At 39.2% G+C, this 21,786-nt stretch overlaps 1 protein-coding gene across 2 annotated transcripts in view; it reads left to right on the plus strand.

Moving 5' to 3' along the window:
• The window catches only part of CHST9 (carbohydrate sulfotransferase 9), a 282,453-nt gene extending 269,090 nt beyond the window's left edge, over positions 1-13,363 (plus strand). For both annotated transcript variants that reach the window (XM_037805589.1, XM_037805590.1), the window contains one exon: positions 12,264-13,363. In XM_037805589.1, the coding sequence (XP_037661517.1) occupies positions 12,264-13,346 (1,083 nt within the window). In that variant the 3' untranslated portion in view covers positions 13,347-13,363. The remainder of the gene's footprint in view (positions 1-12,263) is intronic.
• The last annotated feature ends 8,423 nt before the right edge of the window (positions 13,364-21,786 follow it).

A 21,786-nucleotide genomic window follows, 5' to 3' on the forward strand; every position in this document is an offset into this window, starting at 1 on the left:
ACTTTGTGACGTGTGAGATTATTTTCTGACTCCCTCTGCTCGTCTCACCGCAGTCTTCCTTTCACCATGATTTGATAGGGTGAGTGCATGACTGCTCAGAATGAGAGGTGTCTGGGTTATTCAGACATTCACAGCAAAGCAGAATGCTATTCATAAAACATAGAATTCTAAAATAGTCACTAACTGGCAAATGACTAGAAATATAGGCTGTCAAGAATTGGTATCTTTTTAGCTATATTTACAAATACTATGGAATTTAAACAGCTGACAAAACAGTGAAGTTAAGTAAATTTTGTATTTCCTCTTGTCCTCAGTGTTTTTTTAAATTCCTTCTGCTTTGGTGCAGTGATGTTTTGTGCCTTCTGTATTTGTAAATGGAACCCTTTTTTAAGCCCCTTTTTAAAAATCAAGTGGTTGGAGAACTGTTTTGACTGATTTTAAGCATGCGGTTGAGAGATTCATTGAAAAAGCATTCCTTCAGTGCATAATCACTGTGATTCTGTGAGTAGCATAGCACCTAATGTTTCAGTGCCCTGGTTTTTTTGAGGACCAGTACTCAAAATGGATTTTGTTATTGAACTGTATCCCAGGAGATCTGATGGCATTTTTTGGCTTGAGGATTGATTTTTAAAAAAAATAGATTTAATAATTCTACCTAAAGTTGATAAAGTATGCAAATTTGTATGAAAAAAGTCTAGAAAGATGAAAGCCATGGATTGGATAGTAATCTAAATTTGTGTGATAGAGGCAGGGAAGTAACAGAAGGAAAATAGTTTCTCTCTTCATGGTGTTTGACTTAAACCAGATGAAATGCATTTCTATACCACAATTTATGCTTCAATAAAAGTTTGCTAAATAAAAAAAAAAAAAGAATAGGTTCCCAAGGGTTATTACAGAAAGTGATACTCTTGGCAGAAATATGAAAGTTGTGACTAAAAGCCACATTTAATGGGTATATTCTACATGTCAGCCATTATGTACTTACTCCATTTAATTTTTCACAGCCTCATTAGGTAAGCATCATTATCTCTATTTTATGGTCAGAGATTGAGTCAACTGCCCCAAGTTCTAAGCTAGCCAGGCATCTGATTCCAGAAGGAGGTAGGATCCAGATTTGGTATGAGAACTTTGATTTAAAGCCAACTGACAATTGCAAGTAAAAGCATGAACAAGGATAAAAGCCTACTAAGTCTGGTCTTTACAGCATTCTCCCTCTCGATTCTCACTTATTGTGGAGTATATGTCTCACGAGCGCTCTTCACAAACAGGGATTCTTTTGCAAATTAGTCTGTGCAAATCTAGATCCCCAAGGTTGAATAGTGCAGGGCTGGGGGTTGGAAAATATCTTGAAGTGGACACAGAACAGAAAAGGCACTGGCGTGAAGGTAAGATAGCACGGTTAGTGGGGCAGAATGACACCATTTTCCTTGGAGATGATCACCTGAGGACCATATGGCTTCAGAAAAGCTACAAACACAGTACATGAAAATGTTTGCTTCTATCTTTCTGGCCATCCACCTGATAAGTTACTACCTCAAATATGGAAACTCGACTTCTCTAAAAATGAGTTCTAACCTCAGGGCCTGGAGGAAATGCAATCCTGCTGATCAGTCTGTGGAGTTAGAGGAGGCCACCATGGAGCAATAGGGTCACCTGCTTACCTGGGCCCCTTAGTCATGGCAGGAAGTGGACAGTTTTCCTCAGTGTATCAATCACCATGGAGACGACCTTATAGAGCTAGTGTCTCAGTGATAAAAAGCCATGGGAACCACGTTCTCCAGTCACTGGGAGTTTATCAGGGGTTGAAAGACACCTTCAACCTTACTCATTTCATCACTGATCCAGGCACACAGCTCGTAAGTACCACATGTCTCAGATTTGCAGATGCCGAAACACCAAAATACAAGTTTTCTTGAACAGCCCAAAGTGGCTGAGGGAAGACGTCATCATTCCGTAACACCAAGTCTGGATATATGTGTTTCTAATGGGAATGTAGAGTCAGAAGAGGAGATAAAGAGGTCACTAAGATGTGAAGCTTTGTTCCAAAGCTGGCATAAAGGCTGAACAGATGATCACGATCTATGTATGGTTTATGCTACATAACAAGACATCCAAACTCCAAGCGGGGCTAGTTTATACCATGGTTTTCTAGGAGCAAGTGCCCAGTACTTTCTTGATCATGCTAAATAAAGTATTTGAGATAGCTCAGTAGAGCATCAGTTCTTAGTCCCCAATATACATAGTTCAAATTGGAGAGGTAAAACAACCAGAGGCTGGGTGATGTCTATTGGCTACTCCAACAGAGGTGATGCAAGCACACCTGGCCACCCCAAAGGTGGCTTGGCACAAAACATGGTATTCCCTTGGCTCTAGCAGTAAGGAAATGCTCTTCTACCTACAGATGGTGTGCTGGTTTGAATCTATTATGTCCCCCACAAAAGCCGTGTTCTTTAATACAATCTTGTGAGAGCAGATTTAGTAGTCTTTTGATTAGGATGGGACATTTGATTGGGTTGTTTCCATAGTGATGTGACCCATCCAACTGTAAGTGAGACCTTTCGATTAGTTCATTTCTGTGGAGGCACAGACCCTGCCCATTCAGGTAGGTCTTAATTAGATAACTGGAGTCCTTGAAGAGGGCTCATGGAGAGGAGAAGCTCAGAGAAGCTGAAAGAGACATTTTGTAGAGAAGTTAAGAGCCAACACAGACACCTGGAGATGCCTGGAGATGCAGACAGAAAGACGTTTGGAGATGCAAAGCTAAGAGATGAAGCCCAGAGTTTGCCCCAGAGAAACTAAGAGACGACACCCAGATACTTAGAGAGAAACACCCCAGGAGAACCAAGCAGAGATCTGAGAGAAGCTAAGAGAGACAGAAGCCCAGAGACATTTTGGAGAGTCAGTTTGAAGCCAGGATCTGGGAGCAAAGACCAGCAGACACTAGTCACATGCCTTCCCAACTGACAGAGGGGTTCTGGACACCACTGGCCTTCCTTCAGTGAAGGTATCTCTTGTTGATGTCTTAGTGTGGACACTTTTATGGACATGTGTGAACTAATAAATCCCCTTCATAAAAGCCAATCCATTTCTGGCATTTTGCATAACAGCAGCTTTAGCAAACAGGAGAAGATGGTGATGACACTGAGAGCCCTGGGGATGAGGGGGGCAGGGTGTGCTATACAGTGAGAGGCACAAGAATTTGGAGCTCAGTAAGCAGAATTCTCATCTCTTCTCTAGCAGTTGCCACTTGTAAGACACTGAGCAAGGTGAATGGAGATATGATAATCACTACCTCTCAGAGTTGGTTTGAGCATTAAATTCAATTATGTTGTGGAGCACCTGGACCATCTGAAGCACTCAGTAGATATTCATCCAAAACCCACTCTCATCAGACATCATCTTCCTATAGCCTTGGTCCAGATGCTTTCCTTTATGTAAAGGAGAATGGAATCCTGGCAGGGGTCAAGACAGACAAACAGACCTTCTCTGCCAATTGATGTAAATACACCCCTGTTCCAGTTTACTAAAGCTGCCAAAATGCAAAATACCAGAAATGGATTGGCTTTTACAATAGGGGTTTATTAGTTCACAAATTTATAGTTCTAAGGCCATGAAAATGTCCTAATTAAAGCATCAATAGGATGATACCTTCACTGAAGAAAGGCTGATGCTATTTGGGGTTCCTCTGTTACATGAGAAGGCACATGGCTGGAGTCTGCTGGGCCTCTCCAGGGGTTAGCTTCCGGTTTCCATTGCTTTCTCCAAAATGCCTCTGGGCTTGTCTTAGCTTCTCTCTCTCAGCTCCTGTGTGTCCTTGCTTTTTTCACCCAGGCATTTCTCTCTAAGTGTCTGGGGGTCCTCTCTTAGCTTCTCTGGGGCAAACTTTGGATTTCATCTTTTAGCTTCTCTCCTGGTTCTGGTTTCAACAGCTGTCGCCAAATTGTTGCTGGATATTTTCTCTGTAAGCATCTCAGTCTGTGTCAGCTCTGAACTGTCTCTCTCTCCCCGAGCCTCTTAAGGACTCCAATAAACTAACTAAGACCACCTTGAATGGGTGGGATCACATCTCCATGGAAATAATCTAATCAAAAGGTCCCACCCACAATTGGGTGGCTCACATCTCCATGGAAACAACATAAGCAAAAGATCCCTCCCACAATAAGTCTGCCTCCACAAGACTAGATTAAAAGAACATGGCTTTTTGGGGTACATAATAGATTCAAACCAGCACAATCCCTCACAGCTCTGGAGATGCCAGGCTCTGGAACAGTGACTCTTAATATATAAGTCATGAACAACAGATGAAGCAAGAGGATCTTCCCACTAGTCTGCAAACTGATTCAGAAGTGCAAGACTTTTCTTTGGATCTCATAGGTGAACAGTGCTCAATTCCATACACTTCCATAACACAATTTCTAGACCTACCATCACAGGACCTTAGGAAAATCCCCTGCATGGAGTCTGAAATTGCCTTCCCCCTGCTGAGGACAATCCATTTTCCCTTGTGTGGGGAATAGATGGAGTTAACCTGTGATATTATCATTTCTGAATAAGGTATGCAAAGAAGCATTTGTTCCTTCCAAGGAGGGGATGATAGAATTGTAGTAAGGGAAGAGGAGTGATGATACAGTATCTGAAGGATCTTTAGAGAATCATGTTTGCCTGATTTTTTATATCTGTGCCTCCATAAACAGATTGAGAATCCTAGCCCTCTGTGTCTCAAGATAATCAAGATAAATGAGAATTGTGATTGAATTTCAACACCAGCCCCCACACCTGCCCTAAAGAAAATAGCAGATAGAGTTGGAATGCCCACATGCTCCCTTCCTTCTGTCCCTTAGCCAGGCTTGGCCACAGGTGGCTGGCATCTCTGTGGTCCTCTATGTCCAGTAGGAGCTCATCCTGTACTGGCTCCTGTACCACAGGATGTCCAGACACTGAAAACTCTCACCTGAGAGACAGGACTAGTGCAGCTCATACCTGGAGAGATCATAGCCCTGGATGCATCTTGGTAATAATTTCACTGAGATCTAGATTCAAATACAATCATCTTTAGGGGATACAACCCATTTTGGAAACATCCCCAAATTTTCTAAGTGTAGCATTTATAAAATAATATTCTTAAAATAAAATTGATCTTAATGCACAAATAAATAGGACTTGCACCTCTTCCTGGAGAGTTTTGGCCCATTTGATCATTCCTTTGTTTCAACAGAGCTCTATTCGTGCTGACCCCCTCATAGAAGAACTCACCCTCACCCCCTTTTGCATCTTACATTCTTCCTTTGCATTCTTTGTCAGACTGAAATCCTGATAATAAACCCTTCTCAGCATAGCTTCAGGATCCCAATGGGATGATCTGGTGCCACAGGCAACATCCTCTTCCTAGCTCAGCACCCAGGTAGCTCAGCACCCAAAAGCAAGTTGCCTTTTCTAAGCTAAGGGAGTTGGCCAAGTTTGGGGGAGGCTGTCTGGAGTAGAGCTGAGCTGTCAAATATGCAAACATAAGCCAGAGTGGGGTGTGTGTCACTTAAGGATGCTGATGCAGGCAAATCTGATCTGGAGTTGGCAGATGCTTAATCAAATGAGACAAATGGAAAGTATTCCTGCTAGTGTCACTGCTGCTCTCAACAGTTGGCAATGCTGCTACCAGGCTCAAGTAGCTTTGGACTTGTAGGCAATGAATGGAGGAAGAAAGAGGCCCTTGGGTATATACTGCTTCTTGAGATTGGGCTTTCACCCCATGCTAAAATCCTCAGCTTCACCATTATCTTGACTCAGCTATTCTCTTGGGCTCTGCTTCTCTTTGTAACTGCTTCTTTTTTTTTTTTTTTCTTCTTTTTCTTTCTTACTAATAACTGACCAAGCTTCTCCATACTTTCCAGTCTAGAGCCCAGAAGGAGGACAGTGCAACTGACTGACTTAGCTTGTTACTGTCCACTCACCGGGGCAAGTCTTTTGCTCCAAGCCACCTCTTTGGCTGCCATCTGGCCTACAGATAAGCTGCTCTTAGATCAGTTGCCCATTGCTAATTGAATCGATGTCCACCCCTATCACTCCTTCCATGAACAGGGCCTGCTGCCATGGCCATTTCAGTCTGAAGTTGGAAAGGCAGGCACTATGGAAGATACATCTATGTGGGAAAATCAGAGACGACATGAGACAAGGCAGAATTAGCATTTTGGGTAAACCTACTATATTGTACTAGGTACACTATAACTGCATTTATCTCATTAATTCTCTAAAGGACTCATCTTTTCCATTAGAGTATCAGATTCAGAGAGCTAAGATTTTAACATAGGCCTGAATAAAAGGGTCCAAAGAGGACTTATCCAAAGTTGGTGCAGGGTCTTACATCTGCCTTTTCTGGGCAAGAGACTTCTTGCAAATCCATGTAGTGTAGCTCAGCTCAATAAGACTAGGATTCTGTCTGGTTATAAGGTGTTCCTTTTCTTAGCCTTATGTTATGTATGTTTACACAAACATACACCCCGGACACTTCCAAAGCTAGAGTGATTGTAATAAGGCAGAATATGGCTGTTTAGGATCTCGTATCCCAGCCAAATGCTATCATCACTCCCATTTTTAAGCAGTTATATCTAAAAATAGCTGGTAGGAATTCCACTTTAAATATGAGAAAACAGAGAATCCATATCATTAATTGACTCTCTAACAATGCTGGTTGTGCCTTCCCTGATTCCCCATTTCCTTGCACTCTAGCCAGTTGATTGCCAGCACTTGTCTTCTCTGCCTGAGGCAGTCTGCCCTGCCCGCCTGTGAGAGGGGCTGCGGTTGCCAGAACCCACCCAGAGAAGGCTTCAACTCAAGTCTGATGGGGTTTGGTGGGATAACTCTGGGACACCTGTCCTACATTGGCTCTGAGAGTTCAGTCAGTGTCTGAAGCCCCTGAATTAAGATTTCAGAAGTACAGAGAGACCAGGCAGAGAAGCCCTGACTTACTTCCTAGAAAGCACTGACTCTCATGTGTCCCTCCACTTTCCCATCATTGCTCATATTAATAACTAAGAAAACTAGGTCTTCATGGGAGTATGAAGAAATGTATCTGTACTCAAACCCAGATTCAAGATGTATCACAAAGATACATTACTTGCAGTATGAAATTAAATCAGAAAACTGTCAAAGCTAAATGAAATGAAGGGGAAAAAATCACCATCTAATCACCATTATTATTATCATCATCAAATTTGTCTAATCATCCACCAATGTGCCCACACAGACAGTCTACAATACTGAGGATGTTTTCAAAATGGAACCACTGGCACAAATTTGTAATCAGCATTAAAGACACTTCAGCAATGGCTCATATATTTACCATAAAGTGCAACATTCCCATTTTATAAAAGCAAGTGAGAGGCTATTTTTCAGTTCAAAAGTAATGAATTGTTCCTGAACGTGGTCACACCCTTTCATAAGCCTTTTAATTATATTAACTCATTTAATCCTCACCCCCCTCAAGGGTGTTTACTACTATTGGGCTGACTTTTCAGCAAAGTACCTGAGTCCCAGCAAGGCTAAGAAGCTTCCCATAGACACTGAACCAAGGGGTGGCAGAGCCAGGACTACCCCCAAGCAGGCTGTGCTCTCACCCACTTGCCTTCCATGAGGCACCCATCCTTTCGGGAGAAACAAGAAATTCAAACTCATTCCTAAACTTGAGTTGGATCCAAATCAGGCCATGCAGCCTCCAATGGAGGAGCTGTTACAGTCTCATCTCTTTGGATTCTGAATCTTGTCAACAGGCTTCTGGAGATTCAACATGAGCCACACTTCTTGCTAATGCACCTCTTCTACGGTCTGGAATCAGAAAAGTGCCTGGCTTATCTTGTTCCAGGAAGAGGCAGATTCCCTGACCCCTTAAAGTACTCAAACCAAAATGGAAAAATACTTAATAGCACAGCAAACCAGTGGTTTACAGTCCCATTCTCAGGCCACCTTTTCTCTACTTACCGTTTCCAAGTGGTAGTGTCCCCCAGATGCCATCCTGGCTCCCCTCTCTTCTCTGCAAGGTGCAACAAGAAAAAGAAATTCCGTGAGCTCAGGGAAAACAAAAACTAAAAAATGAGCTCATGAATCGTCCCTTATATTTAAGCTGTGGGCCTTAAGCAAATTACTTAATATTTTTGAGACTCTGTTTCTTCATCTGTAAGATGGAACTGAAAGGTCATGATGGCAACTTCTGGGAGTGTGTGTTATGGGTCTGGCACCTGCCAGTGCCCCATAAATGGCAGATATGATACTTGCTCCTGCTCCCCCTAAGCAATGCCACCAAGGCCCGGACATTCAGCTAACTCCTCCACCAGCCGACGACTCCCAAATCTGTGGACCCAGCTTTGGAGCCCTGCTACCTGCATTCAGATCTCTCCAAGGCCCTTCAAACTCAAGAGATCTGAAATAGAAGACAACAAATACCCACAACTACCCCACAGCTTCCCATGATACCCACTGCTCCCATTTCCTCTCACTAGGAAGTGGGGAGTCCTTCCTCACACCTCCTTCTCCCACACTCTTCCAGTATGATCAGTTTCCTCAATTTTTCTCGTTATTCTCACTTGCTTCATTCTTACCCCATTGTTTTATTTCCTTTCCTAATAATTCCTCATGGAATGTTCATTCTAGGAATCTGTCACTGCCTAGTTGAGAATCCCCATTAACGAGGTGCTGAAGTCCAGGCTCTGTAGTATGAGTACAAGGCTCTCCTGGAACGACTCCCAGCCTAGCCTCCCTCTCCCTCTCACCTGAATCCAGGCCCTCGGTGAATGCTCCGCATCAGCATGTACAGCCCTTCTGAGCCCTGCCTTGTCCACCATCAACCTCCCAGTCGTCCTCCCAGATGCATCTCAGGCAGCACCTCCTTTATGAAATTTGCTCCCGAAAATCGCATCAGAATACAATTGAGGACTCCTTTCTCTGCTCCCTAAATACTCGATGCATCATTCCTTATGGCAATTATTGCACTGTTTCATAATTGCTTATTTTTAACAGTCCCAATAAACTTGGACCTCTTCAAAGGGCCACAGATTTTTGTCTCTTTCATTGTTGTTTACTTAAGTCCTGCAATAGAATATTGTAGCAGTTCAATGCATGTGTTTGGAATGAATGAATAATCAAAGTCCTCATGTTATATAATTTCTGTCAGCCCCACGATAGTGGAGCTTAAGTACACTTATCAACAGCATAATATCAGTGTGAGCTAGTTGCCTGAAAGGGGGCAGAAGAAAAATGATATTGCTCTTAAATTCAATTAAATTAAAAATTATGTATTTATTCAAGATTCTGTGCTAGATGCTAGTTGGGGTTATATAGATTTATAAGACTTCACACTGACCTTTATTAAATTTATAATAAATTGGGAAGATAGTCACCTAAATAACCATCATAACTAACTAGAGTAAAATAAAAAGTGTTAAACAGGTGACTTAACAAACTATCTCAGACTCGTCCTAGTAACTTGCATTGCCATTTCTGCTCTCCCAGCCTCTGAGAACACACTGCTAGAGCCCTTGTAATGGATTGACTAATACTGTAATTATTTGTTTAATATATTTCTTTCCTATTTCAGGTCCATGTAGGCAAGGATTTGTTTGTTGTATTTATCACTATCCCTGCAGTCTAGCACAGCACATGATGTGTAGCAAGCTCTCCACAACTCTGAGGGGCAGAGGAGAGAGGCAATTAATTGAAATACTAAGGTTCAGAGAAGACTTCTCAGAAGAAGTGTATTTGATATAGAGGCCTTGAAAAATAAGAACACGGCTTTCAAATTTAATGCAGAGTTAATGCATATTCCACACATTTTTTTTCATTAGACTTCCTTGGAGACTTATTTTTTCAACAGTAGTTATATATATTTCAGCAAACTTTGCAATAATACCCACTATTTGAAGATATACATGGAAAATTATAGTTTTTTCCATAGCTTACAATTTAGCTGGGAATAAAAGAATGTATCCAATGAAAAATAAAATAACTTAAAATTACTTTCCTCATAGGTGTTAAAATTAAATGCTGAAGTCATTTAGAGGAGAGCAGGATCATTTGCTGGAGTGGTTTTCCTGGAGAAGGCAGATTTTATATCAGCCTAGAAGATTTGGAAAGTCCCCCAAAAGGGGGAGAGGATGGGTGGTGGGTGCAGAGATCCCAGGAAGAAAGCAAGTGGAGGAAGGAGTCAGGACAGAACAGAAACACAGAGAGAAAAGACCCAAATGAAAGAGGGGCTGCAAACAGCAGCTAGGGAATTTAGCGTTTGTTTTATATGTGGTGGAGCCAGTCCAAAATTTTAAGAGATGAAAAATGAAACATTTGGGGGAATTTAGTAATATTTTCGGGAAGACTAATCAGGAGAATACTGAAGAAGATGCAATTAAGAGGTAATAAAAAGGAAAAGATAAAAGAAAGAGACAGTGAGAGAGGTAAAATAACCAATTTACTTGCTGACTGTTAAAAGCATCTCTCAGATTTTGTGACTGGGCAGCCAGAAAGTAACTGAATCATTTCAGAAATAAAAAAGAGCACAGGAGGAACCATTGGCAAAGGGAACAGGGTAGGTTCACCTGTATATTTGTTTGCTTTGGGGACAATCAGAATGCAGTATCCCATAGGAAAATAGAAACCTAAGAGTTTGCTCTTTTAAATTATTGTTCTTTTATTATTGCTATTATCATTATGAGGATAATGGTGGCAATCCATTGGTATTCATTGGTATAAGACCACTGGACATCAAAATTATTTATTTTGCTCCAAGAAAAATAATTTGGGAAGAACAGCCTCAGATTTAAAATGCCATTAGCTTTGTTTTCTGTTGTCTAAGCCCCTCAGTGATGGAAAGCCTTTGCTGTGACTGCAAGGGGTATAGTTAGGTAAGAGGGGGAAAGAGGGAGCATTAGCCACATCCTAATAAAGATTTTTATAAAGTGAGCATGATGGTGAGATGGCGATAGTTAGGAGAAGAATGGTAACTGCCAAAACCAGGCCTCATGGGGTGTCATTAATTTAGAGAATGAACCTTTTGCCATTATATTGATTAGAATAGAGTTGAGGAAACTGACTAGAACTAAAACCAAAAAACAAACAAACAAACAAACAAAAAAACCCAAGAGAATGAAGTCTAATTTATAAGGAATGATGCGGCTGTCTCCCTAGGCAAACTAGTCATTAGGAAATTCCTTGGTAAATTCTTGATTCTACCCTATATCCTAACCTAGAACATTCTAGACACCAGTGATACAATGGTCAAAAAATTATATATATCCTCTAGGAAGTTTTCTCCACTATTCACCCCATCTCTAGGCTGGTGGCCCCAGGCATTACTCCCACAGCATTTATTCATTAATTTGTCCAAAAATATGCTGAGGACCCTACATGTATATTTTCAGTCCAGTCTTCTCCACAATCATCCTTTTCAAATCTGAGTCAGATCATGTCACTTCTCTGCTAAGAGTCCTCCAAAGGCTCCTTAGTTCACAAAAGTCCTTATAATTTTTGTCCCTACCAAAGGATACTGCCTGTAAATCCCATCTTTTATGTCTGACTTTATACAATCACTGCAAGAGTTGCAGATGAAGAATGCCTGGTAGAGGGACTAATTCATCCCTCTGGCAAGAGAACCAAATTCTCACTTTACTTTTGATACAATTCTACATAGTAGGACATCAAGTAGATTTTCTAGATCCCCTAATCATTCCTTACTTGGGAATGATGGAAGGTTTCATACATGAATGAAATTGTACGATATTATAGTTATAGGGCTTAAATTGTGGCGATAAATGAAATTAGAAAAACAAAATATTTTCAAGGGGAAAATACACCACTTTCTATAATGCTTAGAAAACTGAAATGTTCATCAGAATTTTATGATTAGCCTTGCTACAATTTTAAGTTGTAATTCATGATACTGAACTGTTTCATACATTTCAGAATGCCACGAAATACAACAAAAAACTCAATCCAAAGGTAGCTACATTGCATATTTAGATTCAGATGCACTAACAAAATTACTAGTTGAATATATCATACTCCTTAATGGCTCAGGAAACACTGACCTACAGAATGACTGAGCTACATTCTACAGAGTTACAAAACTTACTACAAAATATATTTTCTGCATGAATTGCTAAACTGTTCTGGCAATAGTTATATGAAACATGCTCTCCTCGATAGTATTGTAAAACAAATATGTTAAGTTCCTTCCCTAGTACACCCCTATTTATGATAATGCTTGAAATATTTTTCCTCTATTTTAACAGAATCCTAGGTTCCACATGTCTGAGGATCCAAAGGAAAAAAAGGAAAGACTTCTAGTCAACTCTAAGAGTCCTGCTGGGGTGTTAACTAAAACCAGCCACTCACAAGGAGAGGACGAGGCTTTGAGTAAGACTACAGGGTCACTGACAACTAAGTTGATTGAACAACATCAAGGAACGAAGACCCTTTTCAAGAAGTTCAGCGAAATGAGTTGGCCATTGGACATTCACCCTTTAAACAAAAGTTTACTCAAAGACAACAAATGGAAGAAAACTGATGCAACCCAAGAAAAACGCAGGTCTTTCCTTCAGGAGTTTTGCAGAAAATATGGTGGGGCGAATCGTCTTCAATCTTTTCATATGGTATCCAGAATCTATGTAGAAGATAAACACAAAATCTTATATTGTGAGGTACCAAAAGCTGGCTGTTCCAACTGGAAAAGAATCCTGATGGTACTAAATGGATTGGCTTCCTCTGCATACAACATCTCCCATGATGCTGTCCACTATGGGAAGCATCTGAAAACACTAGATAGCTTTGACTTAAAGGGGATATACACTCGTTTAAATACGTACACCAAAGCTGTGTTTGTTCGTGATCCTATGGAAAGATTAGTGTCAGCATTTAGGGACAAATTTGAACACCCCAATAGTTACTACCATCCAGTATTTGGAAAGGCAATTATAAAGAAATATCGGCCAAATGCCTGTGAAGAATTAAATAATGGATCCGGAGTCAAATTCAAAGAGTTCATCTATTATTTGCTGGATTCCCACCGTCCAGTAGGAATGGACATTCACTGGGAAAAGGTCAGCAAACTCTGCTATCCATGTTTGATCAATTATGATTTTGTAGGGAAATTTGAAACTTTGGAAGAAGATACCAATTACTTTTTACAACTGATTGGTGCTCCGAAAGAGCTGAAATTTCCAAACTTCAAGGACAGACACTCTTCAGATGAAAGAACCAATGCTCAAGTCGTGAGACAGTACTTAAAGAATCTGACCAGAACTGAGAGACAGTTAATCTATGATTTTTATTACTTGGACTACTTGATGTTTAATTACACAACACCATTTTTGTAATTTGCATTCATTTTCTAGAACTGTGTATTTACTTGATGATGATGGCCTCAAGTTAGCAATTTTAATTTTGCTATCATTCTCTGTGCGCAAGAAATTGATCTAAGTGTGGTTGTCTTGATTTAATGAAGATTTTTTTTTTACCAAATAGTATGACACCAATTGGCACAACAGTATAGGAGAATCACCAAAAGGAGACATATAAACAATCTGAGTTGCTCTAAATGTTTGGAATAGAGCTGCTGTTGCATTTCGGATTATATTGTAGAAGCAATAACCTAGCCAGCTGTTACATTAGCTAAAACAGCCTCTTGCAATGGTAGGAAGAGGGATCTAAAATAGCATGAATGTACATCTATTTCCAGGAATTTATTGTCTAAAGTGTATGGCTATATTGTTAACAATCTATGGCATATTAATCAAACCACTGGATAATCTTCAAACAACCTAGAAATCTTTCTATCCACTATGATGATAAATCAATTTTGAACTGATATTTTGGATACGGGCATTTCAATTTAGATTGAAGGTATTATGTGATTTACGATATAAGAATATATCCAAAAAACCAGATGAAGCTATGGCTTTTTATAGTCAACAGCCAATAAAAAATACACAACATACTAAGATCAAAGCAACAAAAGCAACCTTCCTCTTCCAGAAAAACATAAGGAAATTGATTCTGTTTTCTTTTGAGCTTTCTATGCAGAGACATAATGAACTCAACCACTAAAGGTCTTCATTTCTAAATCAAGAGGTTGAGAACTTTAAGTCTCATCAGATATAAATGTGCTCCTAATTCTAGTTTAATTGGGCAAGGGAGAAATTGTTTCAGGATGGAATAATCATTGCAAACAAAAACTGCCACTCTGAATATAGACCTCAAACAATAACAAAGTTTTATAAGAATATTATTTGAATCAAAGCATTATGTGCAAAGCTTTATATGTGGAACGTCCTCTAAGAAGAGCTTTTGTTTGCAGAGTTTAATTATTCAGCTTGGGAATGACTTTTTGAAGACTAATATACCACTTCAAAGATAGGTTATGTTCTAGAGAATAAACATAACAAGAGCCCCTAGAAACGATTTTTAATAGGCTTATGCATAAACAAATTAAGGTATTTTCTTTTTAAGTTAAAATAGTCTATACTAACAAAGTCAAATACCACTGCATCCAAATATTAAATCAAAGTCTTTGGAAAATAGGACCATGTGTCACCCATATGAAAAGTTGTAACGCATTTTGGAAATTTTTTCCAAAGGAACCTAAATGAGAAGACACATTTGGATGGGAAGCATATTTTAATTAGTGGACTACTACCTTGAGTTAAGCAAACCACATGTCATTCAAATCCTGTTTAAATGCCTTTCTTGAACATGTTCCTCTTCCCAAACTGTTTTCTTTTGTCAGTCAATGTTCAGAATGCTTCTCAAAGGAAGGAAGGTATTAATTTTTGAATATTAATAGACCAAAAGGATTACAGTTCATTTTGATTTTCCATTTCATGGCTGAGTATTCATGAACTGCTTCACTTTTTAACCACACCTACCCTGCCCATCTGTATCTCCTAAGGAAAGTGCAATAGGCTGCCAGATTATAAGTATTAAACCTTCTAAGCCAACCTTTACTTTTCCACTCCATTTACTCTTGCCTCTAGACCATACACTTAAGCTGTTCTCTTTGTTTTTAAGGAGTTTCACTTTAGTGTCATTTAAATTGTATAATTTAAATTTTTGCTATGCCATGTAGAGTGGATCCTTAGAAACTTATAGACACTGAAATTATCTTTTAGAAGGGGAAAGAGAATAGAAAATATGCCAAGAAGCCTGAAATTTTTCCTAAGCTACACAAAACTAGTTTCAGATGACATCTGCTGTAAAGGATGAAGGTCGATTTCTCAAAGGTATCCTTTGAGAAACAAACAAAAAGGCCTTTCTGCTCACAGCATAAGAGAAAAAAACTGGATACAAGGGGTCCCATCTCTCTTAATAGCACTTCTAATGCATTGGGAGAGGATGAAATATCCTGACATCCTGAGGTTGTGAGTTCTAGAGGCCATGTTTGTTCTTACTGAGGAAGAACAAAATTTTTATGTACCCACTCTTCATTTTATATGACTTTTTCTTTTCTAATTAGGGCCAAAGCAGACAGTTATCATCCTGGATTCCTTGTGATTTTAAACACCTACTACATTTCTCTACCCTGAATTGTTCTGCTTTGCAGGCAAGCTAACGTCATTTAACACCACCTTTGTCATTTCTGCCTGCAGGCAAACCCCACCTGCAAGCATCACTGCTGCTTTGGACGGTCACAATTTTGTGGATTTAGTCTCTGCAAGGCAAGTAACCAGAACTGGACACATCTTCCAAATGTCTAGTGTTCCCACTTTTAACATTAGCATGCTGTAGGTGTAATGGTAAGTTCTCTAATTAAACCCCAAGGATCCTATTTGTTTTCAAAGGCAGCAGTAACACACTGGGCAGACCCCTTCAGTCTGTTAGTCCCCCATTTGAAAATTACTATTAGGGTAACAAGTTGGCAATTAATCCAAAACCACACTCATTTAACCTAGTAGACTACCCATGGAAATGCAGTATTGATGTGATTGTGCTCAGAAACTGCCACAAACGTCAACAGAAATGTACATACAGGGCACTGATGTTCTGATTTTCTCATATAAGTTGGGAAATATCTGTTATGTCAATGGAAATTTAGAGGCCACTTGCTAAATTCTCTAGTTCTACTAGAGAATTTCCTAACTTGAACACCATTTATAAATAAAAAGAAGAAAAAGACTTACACTTTATTCACAGATAATTATTCTTCAAAAAAAGTGTTATCTCTTAAAATATATAGTGTTTAGGTGAAGGGAATAGATAACCAGATGCAGAGAATTTGGAATATTAGGGTTTCTTTTATAAAGATCACATGCTGAATTAGTAGAACTTAACTTGGAATTCATAGGTTGGAGCTAGTAAACATCTCCTTACTGTGAGTTCTCATTTGGTCTCTTGAGGTGTCTTCAGCCACCAGGCTCCATTGTTGTTGTTTTTTTTTTGCTGGGGGTGGGGGGAGATAGTAATTCAGGTATATTTTTATTTCACATTTCATTATTAGATAGATGGGCAGAAAAAGACAAAATAAACCACTAAAGGGGAAGTCAACACAAAATGCACCTTTCTCATAAGTTAAGTGAAGAAAAGCATCTTTATTTTCAGCTAAGAAAACTATTGAAGTCAGGTGTTTCCTGCCAGTTTCAGAATAGTTGAAAATTGCATCTGAATCTTATAGTTGTAAATGTAAGCCTTGTTTATCAGGATGGGAGGGGTGGAGATTTAAATTTCGGTAAAGAGCTACACATTTTCCCCTTCAATTTCTCACTGTATATTCCCCAAACAAAAGGAAACCAGCAAGTAAAGAAGCAAATAAAAGTTACCAAGGAAGAAGAAAGGAGGGGGTACAAAAAAGTTAACCAACAGAAAAAAAACCTCTGGAATGAGATGATATAGAATGGGAAGGGGGAAGACTTTGATGGAAGCAACAATGGAATCATGATATAGCTTTGCCTATGGCTAACATCCCCAACGTGTTCTGATATTTGCAGAATGGTTGGCCAAAGGAGTTTAGTAGTAGCTCAACCAAGAAACTTAGACCAAGGCTAATTCAGTTTAGTTTTACCTTTAAAATCACAACCATAATCATAATCATTGCAACAATATCCATAATCAGAGCTAGCATTTATTCAATACTTACTATGTACCAGGCACTCTTTAAGTGCTTTACATATATTAATTGATTTAATCTCCATAGGTAAGGGCTATTATAAAGCCCACCTCCAAATATAATAAAGGAAACTAAAGCACACAGTAGTTGAGTAACTTGCTTAAAGTGATACAGCTTTTAAGTAGGATGAACCCATATAGCAAATACCTCTACCAATTCTTGTCTTAAAATAGTATAAACTTAATTACTTTTGATTTCTCTTACCTATATTCAGAACTGAAGGCAAGAAATATATTGGAATCCTGAAACTTTTTGATACAAATAGGGAACATGAATATTCTTAGCTAATTAGTTAAAGTGTTCCCGCTTCAAATCAGCTTATCCACTCACTCCTGCTGTTTTAAACTGACAACTTCAAAAATTTTGGAAGAAATTAGGATCCTCTTTTTTTTTTCTTTATATTTTTAATCCCTAGTTGATCATGGGACAGGATATTTTTAAAAAGAAACAAAAAGTCCCTGGAACAAATCTAATATAACAAAGCAAAACATCATTTTGACAAGAAAACAGGTAAGATCGAGAGGAACCTAGTCCAAAAAGAAGAGAGTCCAAGGCCACTTTTTCCCACATAAGTATTTTGCTGCTACTGCAGACAGTCATCATTGTGAAACTTCTATGCCTACTTTTAGAAACTAATTGATTTCTGCGTTGCCTTTTTTTCTTGAGTTCCTTTCCCCAATATTAGGAAGACTGAGAAGCTGACTCTTATAGAAAAGCAAAGAGAAGAAAGTTGACTTGAACCAACTGAAAAAAACCCTGAAGAAAGTCAAGATAAACATGCCCTCAGCTAGAAGAGAGCAGGCTTTCCTAGTCTGTGGGGTGCAGTTGCTGACGAAGGACAAGTCTGGGGAGTTCAACAGAAAGTTGTTGCCTCACATTATTTTGTTCTCAGGCTTGCCTAGTGGCTCACATCTTAATTCTTCACCAAGATTATATCCTTCTAGACAAATAGTCGAAGCTCATTTAAGCAATCATCTTCCATCTCTGAGCCTCTCCTCACATCTTACACTGTGCTTGAAACACTCTCCTCTCTATCTCAGGATATTCACTTCATGTTAACTCGCCAAGGAGTATCTTTAGATTATTCAAATTTCTTCTCTTCATGAATGTCTAATTGTTGGAAAAAGGCAAGATAATTTCCCCCAATATGCTGTGTGCATCAGATTCTTCTCTTACCAATAAATGCAGGTATTCCTTTCCTTATATATAGCTATATATCTATCTTCATTCATTTATTTGTTAATTTGGTACTCATCTCTCTTTATATGAATAAAAAGTCCCTGATTTCTTCAGTGGAATATGTCTTAGGTCTTTTAGAGGAAGGGAATTGGGTCTGTTTGATTCCACTTTGCACCATAACTAGCAAAGCACTGCATGGAAAGAAAGAGTTACTCTAACAAACATTTTTAATGATGTAGTTTAAAGCCTTCTCTACAGCTTCTCTTAGTATATAATGTGCATTCATTTGTCTTGGAACTTTCAGCCATCTATGGATCAGTGCATCTAAAGAACAGGGCAATTGGGGAAAGAGATGTTAGACATGCCTTGTCTATAGTAATAGACACCAATAGTCAAACATTAACCTAAAGAATAGCTGTAGAAACAGCAATCTTTTACATGTCTAAGAGGATGAATTTGTTTTATTATGTTTTGGAAGAAAAGATTGAGACAAATGCATGATTCCGGTTTAAAACAAAAAAAGACTCAAGTATTGAGCACCTTTGAGGTACCAGACCCTGGAAAACTACTTATGTTCCTTTAATGGCATTAAGAGTACATCTAATCCTTACCCCCCAAAAAATGCAATTTAAGCATTATTCCACCCACCATATTGCGAATGAAAAAACTGAGGGTCAAGTTGGTTTATGATGAATCAAGGTGTCTCTGGCTCTGAAGCTGAGAACACACATCGGCAGCCAAATCTGGACACAGATATGTTTGGTTTGGCCTACAATGGTTTTTTAAAATTTTGGTTTAATATTTGAATTCATTGCCAACATTTTAAAATTAGGATTGTTTCATTAATGAGAGGGAATTTCTGTCACCACGTGGCCTATACGCCCCCTGGAAAACAGTCCAGCAGAGCTGAGGTCAGCCCCTTTGCGGGAGGCCACAGATCTTCTGCTCACCGCTCCGCCTGGCCTTCATCACTCATTTACCTTATTTGCTTGGCACCTCTACGTCTATGTTTTCAATACCTGCTCTGATGTGTGTTCTTTCATCCGCCTATCTACCGAAGCAGAAATCATGGCTGAACATTTTCTTTTGACCATATTTGCTGGTGTGCAGTAATAGAGAGGTTGTCACAGTCTACGTTTCCTTATCCTCACTCAAGAGTCTGCTTTTCCTTTGGTCTTATATCCAGTGAAATCATCAAACAATATTTCATCGCTTGAGAAAGTAAGTCTCTTTTGACCAACAAAGATGTTGGGAGAAATCCAGGGCATTTCTTTGGCATCTTTCTTTCTCAGCTGCTGGGTCCCCCTGGCAGCAACCTTCCTTCCCATCCCCTTCAGCAAAGATGAATTATTCTCTCACACCCTTTGTAACCTCAGTGTTCCAAAGAGACAAGAAACTGGCTCCCATTGCTGAATCCAGGCTATTCTACAATCTTCCTTCAAAAACCCTTCCTGTTCTGAGTGCGCATCCACCCCCTCCTCAACTCTGAAAATTCTCTAATTCTCAGCTTTCTCTGAAGATTCCCCCTCTCTGGCTCTTAACACTCTTCTCCACCCCAGTTCCCATTATTATCCTGGACAACTTTAGCATTCCCAGTGACATTTTATCCCCCTGGCTTCCTAGTGCTCTAAGCAACTCATTGTCCTCCTCATCTTCCTCCTCCTCTTCCTCTGCCTCCTACTTCATTACTTGGAGAGCTGGAGAAAGAAATATCAAATGTTTGAAGGGATATCCATGACTTTTGTCCCCAGATATATCTGCAGGAAACTTGTGGCAAACTACATAGTACCTAATTGTATCCATTGATTCCCTCAAAACAGTCCAAAGGTTTAGAAAAAATGTTTTTCTGAAACATTATGAACTGAAACATACTTGGAATGCTAGAGTATCTACCAACTTAAAATGACAGTGTTATCAGGTTGACTGTAACTATCCTTAGCAAAATTAAACCCTGATTTAGTTTATCAAGTCCTCAAAAAATAGTACATGGACCACCAGTATCAGAGTCACCAAATTTTTGTTAAAAATAGATTTCCTTCTGGATCCAGCATTGTGAGATTGAAAACATCTTCTTAACCAAAAGGGGGATGCAAAATGAAATGAAATAGTTTCAGTGGCTGAGAGATTTCAAATGGAGTCGAGAGGTCACTCTGGTGGACATTCTTATGCACTATTTAGATAACACCTCTTAGGTTTTAATGTATTGGAATAGCTAGAAATAAATACCTGAAACTATCAAACTCCATCCCAGTAGTCTGGACTCCTGAAGACGACTGTATAACAATGTAGACTACAAGGGGTGACAGTGTGATTGTGAAAACCTTGTGGATCACACTCCGTTTATCTAGTGTATGGATGAATGAGTAGAAAAATGGGGACAAAAACTAAATGAAAAATAGGGTGGGATGTGGGGGTGATTTGGGTCTTCTTTTTCACTTTTATTTTTTATTCTTATTCCGATTATTTCTGATGTAAGGAAAAAGTTCAAAAATAGACTGGGGTGATGAACGCATAACTATATGATGGTACTGTGAACAGTTGATTGTACACCATGGATGACTGTATGGTATGTGAATATCTTTCAATAAAACTGAATTTAATTTAAAAAAAAACAAACATTTCCTGGCACCAACCAAGACGTACTGAATCAGAACTCTGTGAAACCCACATGGGAATTTTCCTTTTTAACAATTTCCTCGAGTCATTCTTATACTCAGCAAAGTTTGAGAACCACTTATATGTGGTTTTGTTTTAATCCAGATCAACTATAGGTAATAATGAAGTCTGCTCCCTTCATTCTGTCACTTTGCTGAAAACCGAAGGAGTCTCGACTCAGAGATGGATCAGCTTATACTTGTACAAAGTCCTCCATGGGATTTTGACTGATGCTGAAGCAGAAACTTGGCATTTGATGTCTCCCAACTACAAGAACTAGAGCTGAAATGATTAAGTGAGTTATGGGGACAGCACTGAGCACTGCCCAAACTTTTTGAAAGCTTTCAGGCTGAAATGGGGAAATGGAAACTTTCCTCTGTTTGAAACACAAAAGACCAATGTGTACTGAGGGCAATTTTGGCAACTTCAGCTTCACATGGAACAAAGTGAAGACAGTATTAGTTTCTCCAATAAAAAATAAAAAGCAGTTTTCAAATTGTCCTCAGATGATGGAAAATGGAAAATATTTCCCATTTGGGTTATTAGTTTGAGAGCCATTGCCCTAGGAAATATTTTGTAATTTAACTTAAATGGTAAGAATGTACATTTTCTTGGACTTCATTAAAGAATTTGTCTCTCCTTTCCTTTCTATTAGGTTGAACAATATGACATTGCCAACATTTGACCTGACATACAGAGCATTTTATGTGTTTCCACTAATAGTTCCTCTATGACTTGCCCAGCTCTGGCCATATTACCTCTCACCTGAACTATCACCAACAGCCTCTAAAAGGAAGCCCTTCCTCTCATCCCTACTCTCTTTA

Source organism: Choloepus didactylus, chromosome 16, assembly GCF_015220235.1.
Source record: "Choloepus didactylus isolate mChoDid1 chromosome 16, mChoDid1.pri, whole genome shotgun sequence".
NCBI classification, from domain to species: domain Eukaryota; kingdom Metazoa; phylum Chordata; class Mammalia; order Pilosa; family Megalonychidae; genus Choloepus; species Choloepus didactylus.